Raw genomic sequence first — 16,799 nt, forward strand, 5'->3', positions numbered from 1 at the left:
CGATATGAGTTATCTCCCCTATCTTATTGTCAGAAGCTGTACCATCCATCTGAGTACCTGCACGTCAACATGTTCTTACATGATGTAAAACGTTGCTCAACTATTATCCAGGCCACTGTCAAATTTCACAACTTTTTTGTCATATCTTATGTACTTTAAATTTATAAAACTGTAAAAGAGAAAAATATTAATGCTTTAACAGTACATTTTATCTCAAATCTTGGCACTTTTAATTTATGAAAAAACTAAAGGAGAAAATGCTGATTTATAAAAAAAGATTTTACCATTGGTAGGAATTATACTTTAAGAATAGGATCTACTTGAGGAAGAATTATCATTAATATGGCCTTGAAAAATCTCTATCAAACCACCCATTAAGATGCTATAAATTACATGCATTTTACAGAAGAACTTACCCCAAAAAGACATGAATTAGTGTTGAATTAACGGATGCCATTAAAAATTTAAAAAAAATTATAATTTGAACTAATCATATCATTACATTGTCAGTTTCTGTCAGTCAGACTTATGTTTAGAATTTTGTAATTAATGGACCACAAAAACCAGAGACATATATATACATGTCTCTGCAAAAACTAAATCCAAAACAGGAAATGTTTGTCAATCTCAATTTTTTGTAGCTTGAATTTGAATTAAACATCAAAGGGAAAAAAAAAGGAAAATTAAATCACTTTTGGAGTATTAATTTGATAGCAAAACATTTAAGTACAATTAATACTCTGTAGATTTAGTTAAAGGGAGATAACTAGCTTATCTCCCCTTGTGACTACTGTTTGTTCTCTTCCCCTCTTATCTTATTAACAGTTAGATTTTGATAAAACCTGATAGAGGGTCATCAGATATCAATTTTTTGATAGTGTATATTATTGTAAATAATTATGTGTGATTTATCTTTATTGAATTTTTCCCATGGTAGTGCGAATACTTGTGGCATCAAAAGTGACAATTGTTTTGAAATTTGAAATGATGACACCCAGATAATTGGATTACTATGTTGTAATATGTCAAAATAAATAAATATTATGACATTTGAAGAAAGAGAGAATCATGTTGTATTTCAGTTGAAGTGTATTATTTGTTTGTTCATTATAGAATTTAGAAAGATGCACAGCCCTCATCCCAAAAATTGATAATTTAAACAGATGATTTGTTCATTATTTTTAAATTTAATTTTAAATAAAATTGGTAGGCATTCAATAGACTTTTTTCATATTACAAACTTTTAACTCTGAATTTTATTTTTTTCGACAGGTTACCTTCATTGTGGTTTAACATTCTGGTACTTGGTCAAGCAAGAGTTATTAAGTAAAATCAAGATTTTAATCAGAGCAATTTTGAGGGAAAAATTGCTGTTCAATGCCTTCTATACATGTCTAAATCATCAGAAACCAGTAAAATTTCCCCAAAATTGCCTGGTTTATATATTTGATTTTACTTCTTTTGGTTAGTTGTAATTGACGGAGTACCAGGATGTCTTACCACAGAGTAGGTAGCCTGTCGAAAAAATATAGAATGGGCCGTAGGAAGGCAAACATTATATGTTCTAGAGTCAGTTGTTTTGATACTCTACACAGTATTTGAGATATTAGGCCACAGCAGTTTTATTTATTGCTCTTTTGATATTTCAATAAAAAAAGAAATGATTGATTGATTAATTGTTTGTTGGTTGCTTTACATCCAGTGAAAAAAAAGAAATTATGTTTAATTGATTGATGTAAAAATTTGATCATAACTTAATGGTGATTTTTTTTATTATATATAATTGATTTAAAATTTTTGGTTATGTAATTAAAAGTACTTGTACTTAATAATTTGATATTATATCAGTTAAAGAACTACTTTTTTTGTGCAGATGTCCTTGTTTTTAAACCCAGCATAGTGCAATATGCATTCATTATCAGATGTCAAATGCATAATTTGATAAAACGACGAAGTTGTTCCCCTTTGCCATCTATCTTTATTTACTATATATAGTATTGTGACAATAATTAGTCAAAGTCCAAATGATAATTTGTAATCGTTTTCACCTCAGCATTTCTACCTGGAGTGATTAATTATCATCAAGGACAGTAACCTAATTTAGATGTTACCATTTTCTAAATACACGTTACTTTCATATTTGCAGTTTTGAAGTTTAGATGTGATTTGATAAGTTTTGGCTGTAAATCATGAATTTTGAAGGAATAACATATATTTTAGGTATGTTCATATTTAAAAAATTGTGAAGTTTCAGGTTGTCTCTAAACAATATAGAAATTCGATTTTGATACCCCACACCACTTCCATTATTAAGAATTGTAAGAGAAAGGCTTAGGATAGATATACATGGAACATTTGGTCCAATAAAGGACACTGAAAAGAAAGGATATTGTGCAAATGTGCATGAGCTATTGTTCCCGTAAGGAACGCTGAAAAGAAAGGGTATTGGGCAAATGTACATGAAATATTGTTCCAATAAGCAACACACTGAAAAGAAAAGATATTGGGCAAATGTACATCAGATATCAGTCCAATAAAGAACACTGAAAAGAAAGGGTATTGTTTAGATAGATGAATTTAAGATATCAGTCCAATAATGAACATCAAAAAGAAAGGAAATGACACAAAGCTCTCATGAATTATAACAAGCTATAAAGTTTATTTCTGTTCTTTCTTTATACTGGAAAAAAGAACATTTATTGTGTTCAAACCAAATTTGATTGGACTTGTGCAAAATTTGAGGTACCTTAATTAGTGTTGCATTTTGCCAATGATATTCTCAAGTAAAGTTTCATGGTAATGGTAATTGTGCAATTACGAGACATTTTTTTCATGGTTCGCACATTCACAAGAAATTCTATGCATTGACCTTTGTGAAGAATGATAACTGATCCTCATTGTTATCATACACAAAAAGGGGGGAAAAGGTAGAAAAAGGGGGGGGGTACATAAAACCAGATTATGGAAAGACATGAATAATACAGGAAAAGTTATATATAAGTGTCATAAAGTTAGTATGGTTGGTGTATTTATATTATGGACAATGTCACGTCATTAAACATTTTTAAATGTGAGAGTTTATATAGGTTACATACATTTATGCAATACTATTTTAGGTGAGAATTACAATAAAGGGTTCCCTAATTATGTTCTAGTTGACTGAGTCTTTAAACTTGGAATTGATTTGCTCCTAATATAATTGATGTGTTCCTTAAGATTGCTGAAAAATATGATTGGAAGAGAAAGATACATATTCAGATTGAGAAGTTTTTTTGTATTTCAATTATCACTAGACTGATTATTGATGGAAAGATCATGACATATTTTGAGGAGTAACAAATATTAAGTTATTTTCTGTGAAGGTGCAATCCTGGGAAAATGGCTGGACTCTTATAGATGACCACTGGACAGTGATTTTTGTAACACCTGTGTTGGGATAACTAGCTGTTAATTCCCTCACCTAGATGAAAGGTAATTTGATCAGTATTATAACTGAGCTGAGATAAATGCAAACACAGCTCTGATAATACTTCATCATTGCTAATCTGTTTCTGAAGGACCATTTCAAGTGTGACAATCTCTATAAGGTTTATACTTGATTTTGTTGTGAAATATTGTTGAATGAGCAAAAAAATAAATTTTGTTTTGATTGGGTTTGGGGTGTAGGTGGAATATTTATAACAGGAGTGTATATTGTAGTAGTATTTTGAGAATTTGAAAATAGATAGTTTGTTTGTAAACATTATTGTGGTTAAATATGTTAATTCACATGGAGAAAAGATTTTCTTATTTCATCAAGTAAAACTGGGCTTGAATTATCTTTTTTATTACCTTTTGTTTACATCTTTGTGTTGAAGACTATATTTTTAAGGCAATGTTTGCAAAACAAGAAATATAAAGATCCAATTGCAACACAATTTTGTTAAGAAATATGTAAGAAATTGAATCTCATTACAGTTTTAAGTTGCATTCTGATGCCTCACTTATATACTAGTCATGCTCTAACACAATGTTATATTATATTGTCAAAGAAAACATTACTGAAAACAAGGACGTATAACTAATATATGTCCTTGCTTAAAATTACCATTAAGCTCAGTATTTCATAAAAACTAATAGTATGAAATTTTTTACAATTTTTTTTACACATTTTCAGAAAGGCATTTCACTAGGTCAGTTCTGAGAGCCGGGACTTAACTCTAAAACATTTTTATATGAGTTGTTTCCCTTCTTTTGAATTACCAGTAAAACTATTTATATTATTTTGCAAGAACAAGAACAAAATAATAATTTGAATTTACAGTGAATTAACTACTTGTTCTTAGAAAAAAAAAGTTTCGATCAAAATGTTTTATTCTTCAAATTTATTGTAACATGATAACACATTTGTAAATTTAAGGTGAATAATTGATTGTTCACTTTAGTAAGTTTTTAAACATTACAAGCCAATAGAAGGTAACAAGTTAATTTCTGAAAATATAAAAGTAGGTCACTGGAGCCCATTTTCAAATATATTTGGTCTTTAGTTAAACCCAATTATAATGTGCATGTAAACAAGTAAGGAAACGAGGAGCATTAATAATACGCCATTTACATGTTCATTTTTATGTAAAAAAAGATAAAAAGCAGTTTGAAAAAAATAAAGATCCTAAACTTATATCGCTGTCACACTAATTTTTGGCCTTATAAAATGCATTTTTTTTAAAGTAGAAAGTTAGTGAAGTGGTGATAAGAAAATGAAAATAATTTTCTGGAAAAAGTACAAGTCATATCCATTAATGGTAAAATATGTATTTACACATTTAAATACTTCTACAAAAAATGTGCTGTCACTTGAAAATAAATGGTTTTGCCTCCAAGCAAATATGTTAGACTCAGATCTACGTCCGGCCTCTAATCGACGTCCGTTCCTCAAATCGACGTCCGTTTCACAAATCAACGTCCAAATCTGACGTCACATTCTCAAATCGACGTCCAATATTTTGATACTCTAATCTACGTCCAATGTGACGGCACTACTTGCCAAAACTACACTCGATTGATTGTTGTCGTCTTAAATCAATGTCCAATATCAATAAATAATAAATTATTGGTCACAGATAAGGCTTTTAGTTTATTCGTTTGAATTGTTTTACACTGTCATTTCGGGGCCTTTTATAGCTGACTATGCGGTATGGGCTTTGCGCATTGTTGAAGGCCGTATAGTGACCTATAGTTGTAGGGAGTTGTCTCATTGGCAGTCATACCACATCTTCTTTTTTATATCAATTGTTTACACTTATACATGTACATAATTTATTTTTCAATCCGAAATAGGTATCATGCATATTAAAGTTTTTCTTGATATAAAGTTAATCCAATTGATCCACATCAAGAAGAGTGTGTCATTCCTATTCATAATAATTAGGCAATTAGTAATGCAACCCAACGACTAAGAAAACCAAACGACATGTAGGAGCTTTATTCAGTCTTCATCAATAGACAAAATAAAGAAGCACAGCCAAGTGTTTTGAGAGTATTATAATTCGGGTTTTTATTTTAACAAATTTCTGAGTTTTACACCTGGAGTGAAACGTAAACACAAGATAATTGGCATTATGTTTTTTATGTTATGCTTTTACATCACTGTTCTAGGTTAAGTGCTCACACACACATGTGTAACCCCTGACAAATGCTGTATGGGTCTGCAGTACATTGGTTTCCCTGGTTTATGTCTGTCATATTTGTTTTTCGGAATTGTTTTTAATAAATAAGATCGTTAATTTAATATTTTTCTTATTTGAATTGTTTACATTATTTATGTCGTGGCCTTTTATAGCCTTTGCGGTATGGGTTTTTATCATTTCGAAAGCCGTATGGTTTATAATTGCTCACATCCATTTTTTTTAACTCTGGTGTATAATTGTCCCTTTGAAAATCATGCCAATCTTTGAAAAATTGAAATCACAACCTGTTTACATACTTAGTCTAGTATAATAATTAAAAAAAACCCACACATTTCTTATTTATTTCGTATTTTACTTATAACTGGACTTAGTTTTTCTGCTAGATCTTATTTGTCTCACTCTCACATACTATGATATGTTTAAAGGTCTAAATGTTTCAGCTGCTTTCGGTTCAGTTTAGTTTTTATTCTGTGTCCAAAACGGACGTTGATTATAGAAGCTCAAAATCGGACGTCGATTAGAAAATGTCAAAAAAATGGACGTCGATTAGACAGGCATAAAATTAGCCGTCAATTTGGAATGTTATTTTATTGTGACGTCACATTTGGACGTCGATTTGAGGAACGGACGTCGATCTGAGTCTTACATATACATTGAAACCCGCATCAGTTTGTATTTATCCATTATTTTATAAAATGATGGTATTAAATGATATTTATTTTGGTGATTATTGAGCCAAAAATGTGACTTAATGCCCCTGCTCCTAATATGCTGATCCAGTCTTCAATTCAAAAGACGTTTTTATTTTCTATTGGTTATGAAAATGGTACTTCATGTATCAAAACAGGTTCTAGTTAGGTAAAACATGTCCACCACTTCATTTTCAGAAAACAATTGAAACTGATTATCTGTTGATTGACATGAGAATTTGTGTTACAACTTTTTTTTGAAGTTTGCTTAGGATAGTACAGGGAATGGCATAATCTATTGACAAATAGTTCTACGATTTGTCTGGGTTTTCCGTACTGACTGAAAGTGGGTTGTTTGAGTGCCAGAATATAAGTAAAGGTCATGGTTGTACCAAAACTAGCACTGCCACTTATGTGGTTAAAGGGTGTGAAGTGTCCAGATAGATAGCCACACATTCCAGTCAGGGAATTTGTCACTGGCAGATTTTTTCCTATATAATTCACTATCAATAAGATAGAAGATTAACTGATAAAGGGTGATAACTCCAGATAAAACCTTGTCAAATGTTGCAAATAACATAGTATATATATAAGGACCCTCCTTGAGTGACAGAAACCTGAATATACATGTAAAGTGGGAGGAGCTTTGTGTTGGGACAGGGATTAATTTGTTTGTTTTAATCTTTGGTAGAAAATATTTAAACGGTAGTTCCTGATACCGATTCTTTTTCCATTCTTGGTGCTCTGAGAGATAGAACTGCTTCTCCTTTAAAGAGATAAAAATCTTCTTTCAATTGTGGAAAAAAATCATACCAGTAGTAAAGACTTTACCAGCACTATGCTATATTCTTATTTAGAACAGCATTATGCACCAGTCCATCAGGAACATGAGTACTATTATTATGATCCAGGTAGGAGGATTTTTATTTAAGCACTTTTAGTACATTTGTTTTATTTTTATTTATTTATTTTTGTAGATCAAAAAGTAAATTTAATTTTGATTTGAACTATTTTTGATTTACTTTTATTTAAAATAAAATGATAGAATCAATCATGTATTTATTAAAATGATACAAGAAATACATTTGCTTGTTATATTGTTTTAAAAAGCAAATGTTATTTGCCTGTTTATTTGTTATAAACTTATAAATAAGAAAATCAAAGAAATTCTATATGTAAGTGTTAAGGAAAGATATTTTTTTCAAACTTCACATTTAGTATGTTTTGAGATAAATTTTTAAACCAAATTGTCAAATTCTATAAGTTTTATTAATTTATTCTAATGAAAAACAGATAAAAATGATCTATAGAAAGGAAAATAAGATATTTGATCTGTCAAATCTCTGGTATAAGTGGTAACTGTAAGTGATTTTTTTTTGGGACTCTCAGATTAAGTAGTAAAGACTAGAGTGACCATTATAAGTATAGTAATAGTAAATTCTAAAATAACACCCATGTCTATCTTAGTATGAGATTTAATAAATGATTATAGGTGTAAAATGAACTGTAGAACTATATCATAATGTATTTTAAGTATATACATAGCAAAACTAAATGAACATTTTTTTCAGAACCAAGTTTCTATTGTAGTGACTTAAAATGTTAAATTTATTTTTGACATATAAATGATGAAACAATTAATATCCACTGAGTGGTTGACAAAATACGTATTGTCATGAGTATCAGATGGTAACTTTTAATGTTTGACATTGTTGGGTTGCTTACTCATGGTAGTACAATCTTTCTCTTCTTTTTCGTAGGATAATGCAGCTAAAATGTATCAAGTAGTTATAATTTTGAATTCTAATGAAGATATCATATAATCAGTTGTACCTGAATGACTTACTGTTAGGTCCTTCCAAGAAATTTGTATAAAAGTGATAAATCAATGAAGTTTATTATTTTTACTTTCAGATTCTCCAGAACTCAGTATGGGAGCGCTGGGACAGACTCCTGTCATGGGTGTCTCCACTTCCCCCACCCAAGGGATGAGTACATATTGTGCCATCTGTGGAGACAGGGCTACAGGCAAACATTATGGGGCCTCAAGTTGTGACGGCTGTAAGGGATTCTTTCGTCGTAGTGTCAGAAAGAACCATGTTTATTCCTGTAGATTTAGTCGGAATTGTGTTGTAGACAAAGATAAGAGAAATCAGTGTCGTTACTGCAGATTACGTAAATGTTTCAGAGCAGGAATGAAAAAAGAAGGTAAAGAATAAAACAGATTGCTGATGGATGATATTTCATGACAAGAAAATTAAAAGATTTAGTTCATAGTTCATATTATAACATAAGCTTTGATATAACTTCATTCAACTGTAATGAATGCAATTATAGAGTGACAATTGAACTTTTAAAAAGTCTTAAGTTTTACTACAAAGGAAATGATTTAACACAAGATTTTTTTTTATAAATTTTGAATTATTACTCTTGGCGAGCAATATCCTGATCTAAAATAGCTTGCATAAGGGTCTGGATGGGGTTTACTGAATAGAGAACAATGGGCAAAAAGATTCAGAAAAGAGGGTTAAAAAAATAATAGGCCAAAGTATTAACAGGACACCAAAATATAAAGAATATCGAAAAAAAAAAAAAAATGGCTTAAAAAATTAAACAATAATGAAAAGAAAGACCCCCTTTCCCAATTCTGACTACTCTTGCAAAATTACTTGGTGTCTCTGTAGATTGATATAAAGTCAGTATTAAAACTGAACTTTTTCCTACCAACCTTTGATCAGTATTTCTGATTTTCAAAAGGTCATTGTAAAATAAAAGATTGTAATTGTTTTTGTTTTGTTGTTGACAGCTGTACAGAATGAGCGAGACAGAATAAGTGTTAGAAGAACCAGTTATGAAGATACCAGTCAAAACAACTCACTCTCCGTCAGTACGCTGTTAAACGCTGAAATTCTCTCTAGACAGGTGAGATCATACATTGTTATGTTTAATCTTATTTAATGTGAAAAAAACATGCAGATGAGGATGATCCATAACATAGAGCACATGATTATATGAATATGTAGTGACTAATTTTAGCCTGATTTGTCACTAGAAAAAAATATGTTTACATTTTGTTAAAATGATATTTCCATAGGTACATCCATGAGCTGTTTTTGACTTGGATATTATGTGGATAGAGAAAATCTGATGAAAAAAACAATTTAGAAAATAAAAGGATATTTACCTGTTTATTAAATTGGTATGGGAATGGGAATAGGTTCTACAAACATAGAAGGAAAAGAACTAATACTTAATTTTAAGTATAAATTTGAGAATAACGCTCACATACGTATGAAATACAGTCAAGCCTGTTTTAAAGGTCATCTTCCAGTCTTTGCCAAAGTGTATTAGGGTTTGTCTGACCGAAAAAAGAAATTTTGACGTTTTTCTTCTATATATTAAACTAAAAATTCTGAGAATTTCTGTCTGACCTATGACTTTTTGTCTGACATTTTGTCGGACAGACAGAGTTTGGGATACACTGATCTTCTTTGTGACCTGATGTAGTAATACTTGTAACTTTTAAATCTCATTTTAAATGTCATCTCTATTATAAGGTCAGTTCTCTCTGGTCCTTAGAGTAGTAACCTTTAATGCTAGTTTGACTATATGTAGAACTGTATAAATAACCATGCATGTTTGAATTTTTAGATCTCGTCCCCCGTTGGACAGTGTGACCTGACACACAAGGTTATAGCGACTGCTGATGATGTGTGTGAATCTATAAAACAACAATTACTTGTTCTTGTAGAATGGGCAAAATATATACCGTGTTTTTGTGAACTGCCATTAGATGATCAGGTAAGAACAAAATAAATATATGAAAAAATAATTAAAAAACGATAATTTTATCAAATGTAAGCCTTATTAATAGAAGATAATTTTTCATTTATGCAATTAAAGGATTTCCTAGTTTAAAAGGTTTTCTCTGAATTAAATCCAAGATGTCTACTACAGATTTAAATTTCTCAGAAATGAATCAAGATTTCAACTACAGATTAAGAGTTTTCTGCATTGAATAAAAAATGTCACTGTATTTGATTTTAAATGATCTGAAATGAATCAAATCACTGTGACATATTTAATTTCTCTATAATTATAGAAATTGGAACACCTTCTTTTAAGGGTTAACAAGATATTTATATATTTGTTATCATTATTATTAGGTTGCCTTATTAAGAGCTCATGCTGGAGAACATTTGGTTCTGGGTGTTGCCAGACGTTCCATGGCCGTCAAGGATGTTTTATTATTGGGAAATGATGGGATAATTCCACGTAACGCTACAGATATGGAGATGGGAACAATTGCAGCCAGAGTATTAGACGAGTTAGTTGCAGCATTTAGAGACATACAGATAGATGACACAGAGTTTGCCTGTATTAAAGCTATTGTCTTCTTTGATCCTGGTGAGTATCTGTTTTTTTCTGAATTGAGAAAAAGACATGATATGATATAATTATAAGTGTAGTTCATTTTTTTGGGAAGAGTTCCTCAATTAAGCAGTATTGAAGCAAATATGCACTCTTTCTTATTATTTAAATTGATGTTTTTTTCTGAATTAAAGTATAAGATTAGTATTTGAAATAAAGAAAATGAGAGGCTTTGATTTAAGTTTAATATTTATATCTTACACTTGCTTTAAACATTAAAAGTTTCTGTTTGTTTCACAAAATGTGAAAAAAAAAAATCATAAACAAATTGTAAGCTTCATTTTTACAATTTATGAAAAATCCAGAAAAAAATGACTGAAAAGATATTTTCAGCTATGTTGATTAGGCTTTTATATTATATGATTTTAAAACATATGAACTAGAAAATTACCCTAAAATGTTTAGTTTCTTACATTGACAATTTTTTTCCAGAAGCTAAAGGTCTGACAGATCCACAAAAAATCAAAAGTTTTCGTTACCAAGTACAAGTAAATCTGGAAGATTATATCAACGATCGTCAGTACGACTCTAGAGGCAGATTTGGGGAGATTTTATTACTGTTGCCCGCCTTACAGAGCATTACTTGGCAAATGATTGAACAGATACAGTTCGCCAAGTTATTTGGAATGGCGAGAATTGATAGTCTACTACAAGAAATGTTATTAGGTGGTTAGTATGATAGTACAGTAGTCTTAATCTTATAATGTCAAAAACAAGCATCACTGTGATAAGGCCTGTTCATATTAACAGTACTGTAAATTCAGAAATTATTTCGATGGTTTTATTATTACTACAAATGAGACTGAGTTATTATCGCAATAATTTAAATTCGTGTTTTGAATTATTTTATATGAATTCAACAGGATATTTCTAATATTGCAAAAAATAAAATCACATTTAAGTCTAAAATGACAAAATTGGTATAATAAATGCACACAATTATTTCTGAATTTACAGTATTTCTTGGTATTTTTACCACTAACTAGAGGCAAAAACCACTTTTCTGTTCAGGGTGGCATGTGTCTGTTGTAGGCCACAGTTTCTTCTGCTTATTTTTTGGCCTTATGAGAGGGAGCTACTGTATTATTGTAAGAAAATCTTATTTATATCATATTTGTTTTTAACCATTACATAGTTTTGTATATACCTTTGTCATCTTTTTATTCAAGAAGACATTACATTTATTGAACCTAACCTTTTATAATTTGCGTCTAGCATTTTTGAAGGTAAATTTATTTTATCTTTTTAAATCATATTTTTTATGATATCTGACAAAAATGCAGATCCTGTAACTATGCTTTGCTAAAAAGGATCTGACAACACTCTGTTTTACTTTCTGTTTTGATGACCTTTCTGGGGGATCCTTGGTATTTGTTCTTGTTGGTACTATACAAACCTCTAAAAATTCAACACAGAAATATGATTGGAGGATATTATAATTGTCGAACAAAAAGTAGAACAGAGTTTGACTTTCTGTTTTGATGAACTTTTGGTGGATCCTGGGAATTTTTTATTGTAATGATACACACTTTTAAAAATTCAAACACAGAAATTTGATTGGTTGATATTAGGATTGTAGAACAGAGTGTTATCAGTTGAAACAGGGTATGTATGTCAACCAGATTGACGTGTTCTAATCAAAGTATATAAAATAATTTTGTATGCTGTTATCATAAATTAGTTACAATTTTGGTCATATGATTCATGTTGATGAAATATGCAGATAAGAAGATTACCAAATGTGATATTTATATAATCTATTGCAAATCAAATGTAATATTTAAATAATCTATGGCAAATTTAATGTAAAATACTTGTATAGGATGTTAAACACTCCCAACTTATTTTAAAAGTAAATAGCTACACAGCTAAAAGTTCAAAGTAAAAAATAAATGTAGGTTGCACAGTTTTTAGAAATTGATATTTGCTCCAAGAACTGAATTATGGGCAAAAATAGATTAAGTTCAGTAAAGGCTAAGTTTGGCCCCAAATATTAAGTCAAATCAATATTTAAATTTCAAAACAAGGAATTATTTGAACCTGGGATAAGTTTGAATTCTTGAAAATTAATAAGAAATTTCTAATGAAAACTAACACAACTTTAGTGGGTAAGCCATGGATAACATTCGAGTTATTTTCACTTATATTTTAGTATGAACTAACTAACCCCCTTAGCTAGCCTTGCATGCATGACTAATCTTCCTATATTGGAATAGTTTTCTCATACATTTCTTATCAATTTTCTTTAATTCAGAATTATTCCAGATTCAAATAATTACTTCTTTCAAAAATTAATGGAGAGACGTATATTATTGGTATTATGTATATTCAATATGCAAATAGCCTCAAAGTAGAGTGCAAAATAGTTTGGGATTTCAACCAAATTTAGGCCTAGTAAACGTAATTATAGCATAGACTTGGACAACTCAATATTCAAATCAGATATATATGTAAAATGCTAAAACAAATATAATGCAAAAATATATTTCTTGTCAATGCTTGAGCTCTATGTTTCGTGTCTAAGAATGAATAGACATTTACTCATTTTCATTTAACTTTTGTGAAAATCAAAATGAGTGCTCTTTGTATTGTCATAAAAAGAATGCAAGTATCTGAATTTTCAACAAAAAGCATAGCCTTTTAAAAGTGGTAATATCCATAAATTAGGTATTCCGATATGTAGCTTTGCTGCTATTATACATATTAAACACAGAAGAAAGGTGGAGTTCTATTTTGAAAGAATAATTTTCAGATTGAGTACTCATAAAGTATATGGTATAATTTATTTTCTGTAATGAGGAATAAAGGGGAAGTATTTTGCAACAAAAATACTGACATCAAGGGAAAAATGGCCATCTTTACCTGTAGTGCTACCAAGCTCTTTGATTTAATATTTCCTTTTACCTATATAAATTTTTGTCTGTTGTTACGTAGTTTATAACTTTTATTATTCTAATTACAGGTGCAGCACCGACAGATATGTTGACCAATCCTTCTGTACCAGTGTCGTTAACATCACAAATGGGTAACAGTTTTGGGGACCAGTTTGCCAATCCGTCAGATGTCATGTCAGTTTCTCATGCACATGGAGTTAACATGTCACCACAACATAGTCAAGGGTCACCACTTGGATCGAGTCCTATCCATCTCGGTGGCATGCCACCATTGGCAAACACACCAACGCCACCACTATGCACAACAGATCAGTTTTTGAGTGGACATTCTGTGATGAGTTCCTTAGACTCTTCGTTACATCTAACGAATGGACTTATTGACACACCTGTGTCATCTCCGTCGTTACCTAACTGTGATTCATACAAAAAATCATTGACTCCACAACAGAGGTTTAAACAAGAATCCATGTAAATTATCTCTAACATTTATGTTTGTAAACAAAAAATTATGTTTTGGTTTATTTTTTTAACTCTTAATTGTTATTTGTGTGCTTTGTTTTTATATTTTTAAGAATTATTATTATGTTGAATACAGTTTTTTCTTTCTTTCCTTGAAGAATGTAATTGTAAAACAAATTTTATGAGTTAACATTTGGATGTAGTGCAAGTTGCTTAGTTTTTGTTATTAAAATTAATTGTAAATTATTTTTGTCAAATTATAATTGGACAATCATACATAAAATAAGATTTTGTCAAATGTTTTGTATAAGAATTGATTTTTTATGAATCACTACTGAATCAGCGTCTAGTCGTAGTTGAGAGTTTATTGCATGAACCTGGCATCAAAATGGTGCTTTAAAAGATAACATTGATTATTGAATAACTAAAATAGATGACCTTTATTTATCATTTGTTTAAGAAATCTCATACATACTGTAAAGTTCATTAATATTAACTTCATCCATCATAGATGTTAAACAGAATTTCACAATGCAAATATATAGTTAACATTGACAGCTGTACATATGAGATCTAGGTTTATGTAAATATTTATACTTGAAATGAAATAATTATTTTATGCCAACGAAAATTAAGTTATGTTTCCTGCCTGCCTATATATCCAAAATTTTGATGCCTACCCTACTTATTTTATGAAAAATATTTGGTAAAGTGCTGTTGAAAGGGTAGAAGGCAGGAATCATGTTTATATTTTTGTTTTGCCTAATGATTTAGTGATTTGATCCTCTTTAAATTCTGTCCCTTATTCAGGATTATATTGTTTAGCTTACTAAGTAGGCAGTATTAAGTATGACGTAGTACTTTAATTTAACTTTCACAAGTAGAACATTTTTTGAAATGGAAATTTCATTTTGTCCATGTAAAAACTGTTCTAAGTTATTTTTTCATTCATAGGACCCCAAATATATGATGAGGTGTGTTATTGTAAAAGACTGTCACCAAGTATTATAAGAATTGACCAAGCTATACATTGATGCTATAAACTTTTTTTCATCCTTCTCATGTATTTTGTAGCATTTTAAATGCCTAATGGATGATGTTTCAATTTATAATCTTTGTTCTATGTGATATGGTGATACATTTGTATAGAAATATTGACTTGCAACTATAAAAGAAAGTGCCATATTTTTGTAATAAAGATAATTGTGCATTTGATGTACTTCTTTAGATGTATTATTGTAGAGACCAGTAGAGTGGAAACACATAACATTACTTTGAAAGAAATCACACAATCCAAAAATCTGTCCCAAATCTACCTGATAACCTGATCATATTGTCTTCTGCATTTCTAGCTATAAGTGATGATTTCAGTTATCTTATTCAAAGTAATGGTCCTTATTTATAAGAATACTTTCATTTTAAATATATGTATTTAAATATGGTGAACCAACACCTGAGGTAGTAATCCTGCGTTTATTTTAAATATATAAAAGGAAGAAAAAAGTGATTATGCACAACATGATTTACCGTTGGGTCTAGAAAAATTATCTCCCCTGAATTGAAAACAGTTAATTGGCAAAATGATCTCCCCTTGCCAAATAACAGTTTCTTTGATTCATGTTATTTCTATCTTTCTGGTGGAAATCTATAATCATCCTTAGGAATGAAATAATAACTTCAAACCATAGCAATCAGTTCTCTAAACACATTCAGTTAGATGGTCTTTTATACAATGTCTATCTATTGTAATCTAAGGGTCCTCTGTGGCCAAGTGGTTGTAGTTCATATATTATGATCACTAGCCTGACAACACTGTGGTTGTGAGTTTGAACCCTGCTTGTGGCAGGTGCTCTTGACAAGGAACTTATTTTACCAGGATTGCCATTTCAGATCTCTCTTGGTTTTCTGACTTCCTCTCACAATAAAAGCTTATCACAATGATATACCTAAGAATGTTATGAGTGGTTTTCTGACTTCCTCTCACAATAAAAGCTTATCACAGTGATATACCTAAGAATGTTATGAGTGGCTTTCTAGCTTCCTCTTCCAATAAAAGCTGACCACAGTGATATACCTAAGAATGTTATGAGTGGCTTTCTGGCTTCCTCTTCCAATAAAAGCTGACCACAGTGATATACCTAAGAATGTTATGAGAGGCATTAAATACCAACAACAAATAGACCAGTACATATATAATTCTCAACAAATGTATTGATATGTGACAGTAATATTCAGGTAGACATGCAAATTGATACATATATGTTGGTGAAATATTTGAAATTTGATTCTCCTGCCTTTCCTGAGTTTAATAGACTGATGTGAAAATATTGACTGCCAGGTTGATATATTTTAGACATGACATTGCAACATTATAATTGTTAGCATACAGAGATAGTCCTTAGTTTATTTTTGCTTTCTAGAGATACAAAAATAGTACAAACTGCCAGCTGCCTATTGTTTTGTGCTGTATATAGCCATGGTATGAAACATACTACATATTTTATATAATTATACTGCTTCTACAGTGTTTTTGCTCATTGTTTTTTTTTAATGTAATTATTTAATTCTACATGGAGGATAATAATATGACAAAAACCAATTCTATAAAAAAAATATTTTATATTTTGGAATTTCCCCTGAAACATGGCATCCCCCCTTTT

At 30.2% G+C, this 16,799-nt stretch overlaps 1 protein-coding gene across 10 annotated transcripts in view; it reads left to right on the forward strand.

Annotated features, from left to right (window-relative positions):
* Positions 1-15,354, forward strand: part of LOC143078858 (hepatocyte nuclear factor 4-gamma-like) — a 40,894-nt gene extending 25,540 nt beyond the window's left edge. For 4 of the 10 annotated variants that reach the window (XM_076253873.1, XM_076253875.1, XM_076253876.1 and 1 more), the window contains exons 2-7: positions 8,270-8,563; positions 9,162-9,277; positions 10,007-10,156; positions 10,522-10,762; positions 11,219-11,455; positions 13,749-15,354. In XM_076253873.1, coding sequence (XP_076109988.1) covers positions 8,270-8,563; positions 9,162-9,277; positions 10,007-10,156; positions 10,522-10,762; positions 11,219-11,455; positions 13,749-14,152 — 1,442 coding nt within the window. In that variant the 3' untranslated portion in view covers positions 14,153-15,354. Of the gene's footprint in view, positions 1-2,085; positions 2,221-3,329; positions 3,472-6,986; positions 7,267-8,269; positions 8,564-9,161; positions 9,278-10,006; positions 10,157-10,521; positions 10,763-11,218; positions 11,456-13,748 lie in introns of those variants that run through there. The other 6 variants (XM_076253874.1, XM_076253878.1, XM_076253871.1 and 3 more) reach the window with 6 other exon arrangements.
* Positions 15,355-16,799: the final 1,445 nt, after the last annotated feature.

Source organism: Mytilus galloprovincialis, chromosome 6 (genome assembly GCF_965363235.1).
Source record: "Mytilus galloprovincialis chromosome 6, xbMytGall1.hap1.1, whole genome shotgun sequence".
NCBI lineage: Eukaryota > Metazoa > Mollusca > Bivalvia > Mytilida > Mytilidae > Mytilus > Mytilus galloprovincialis.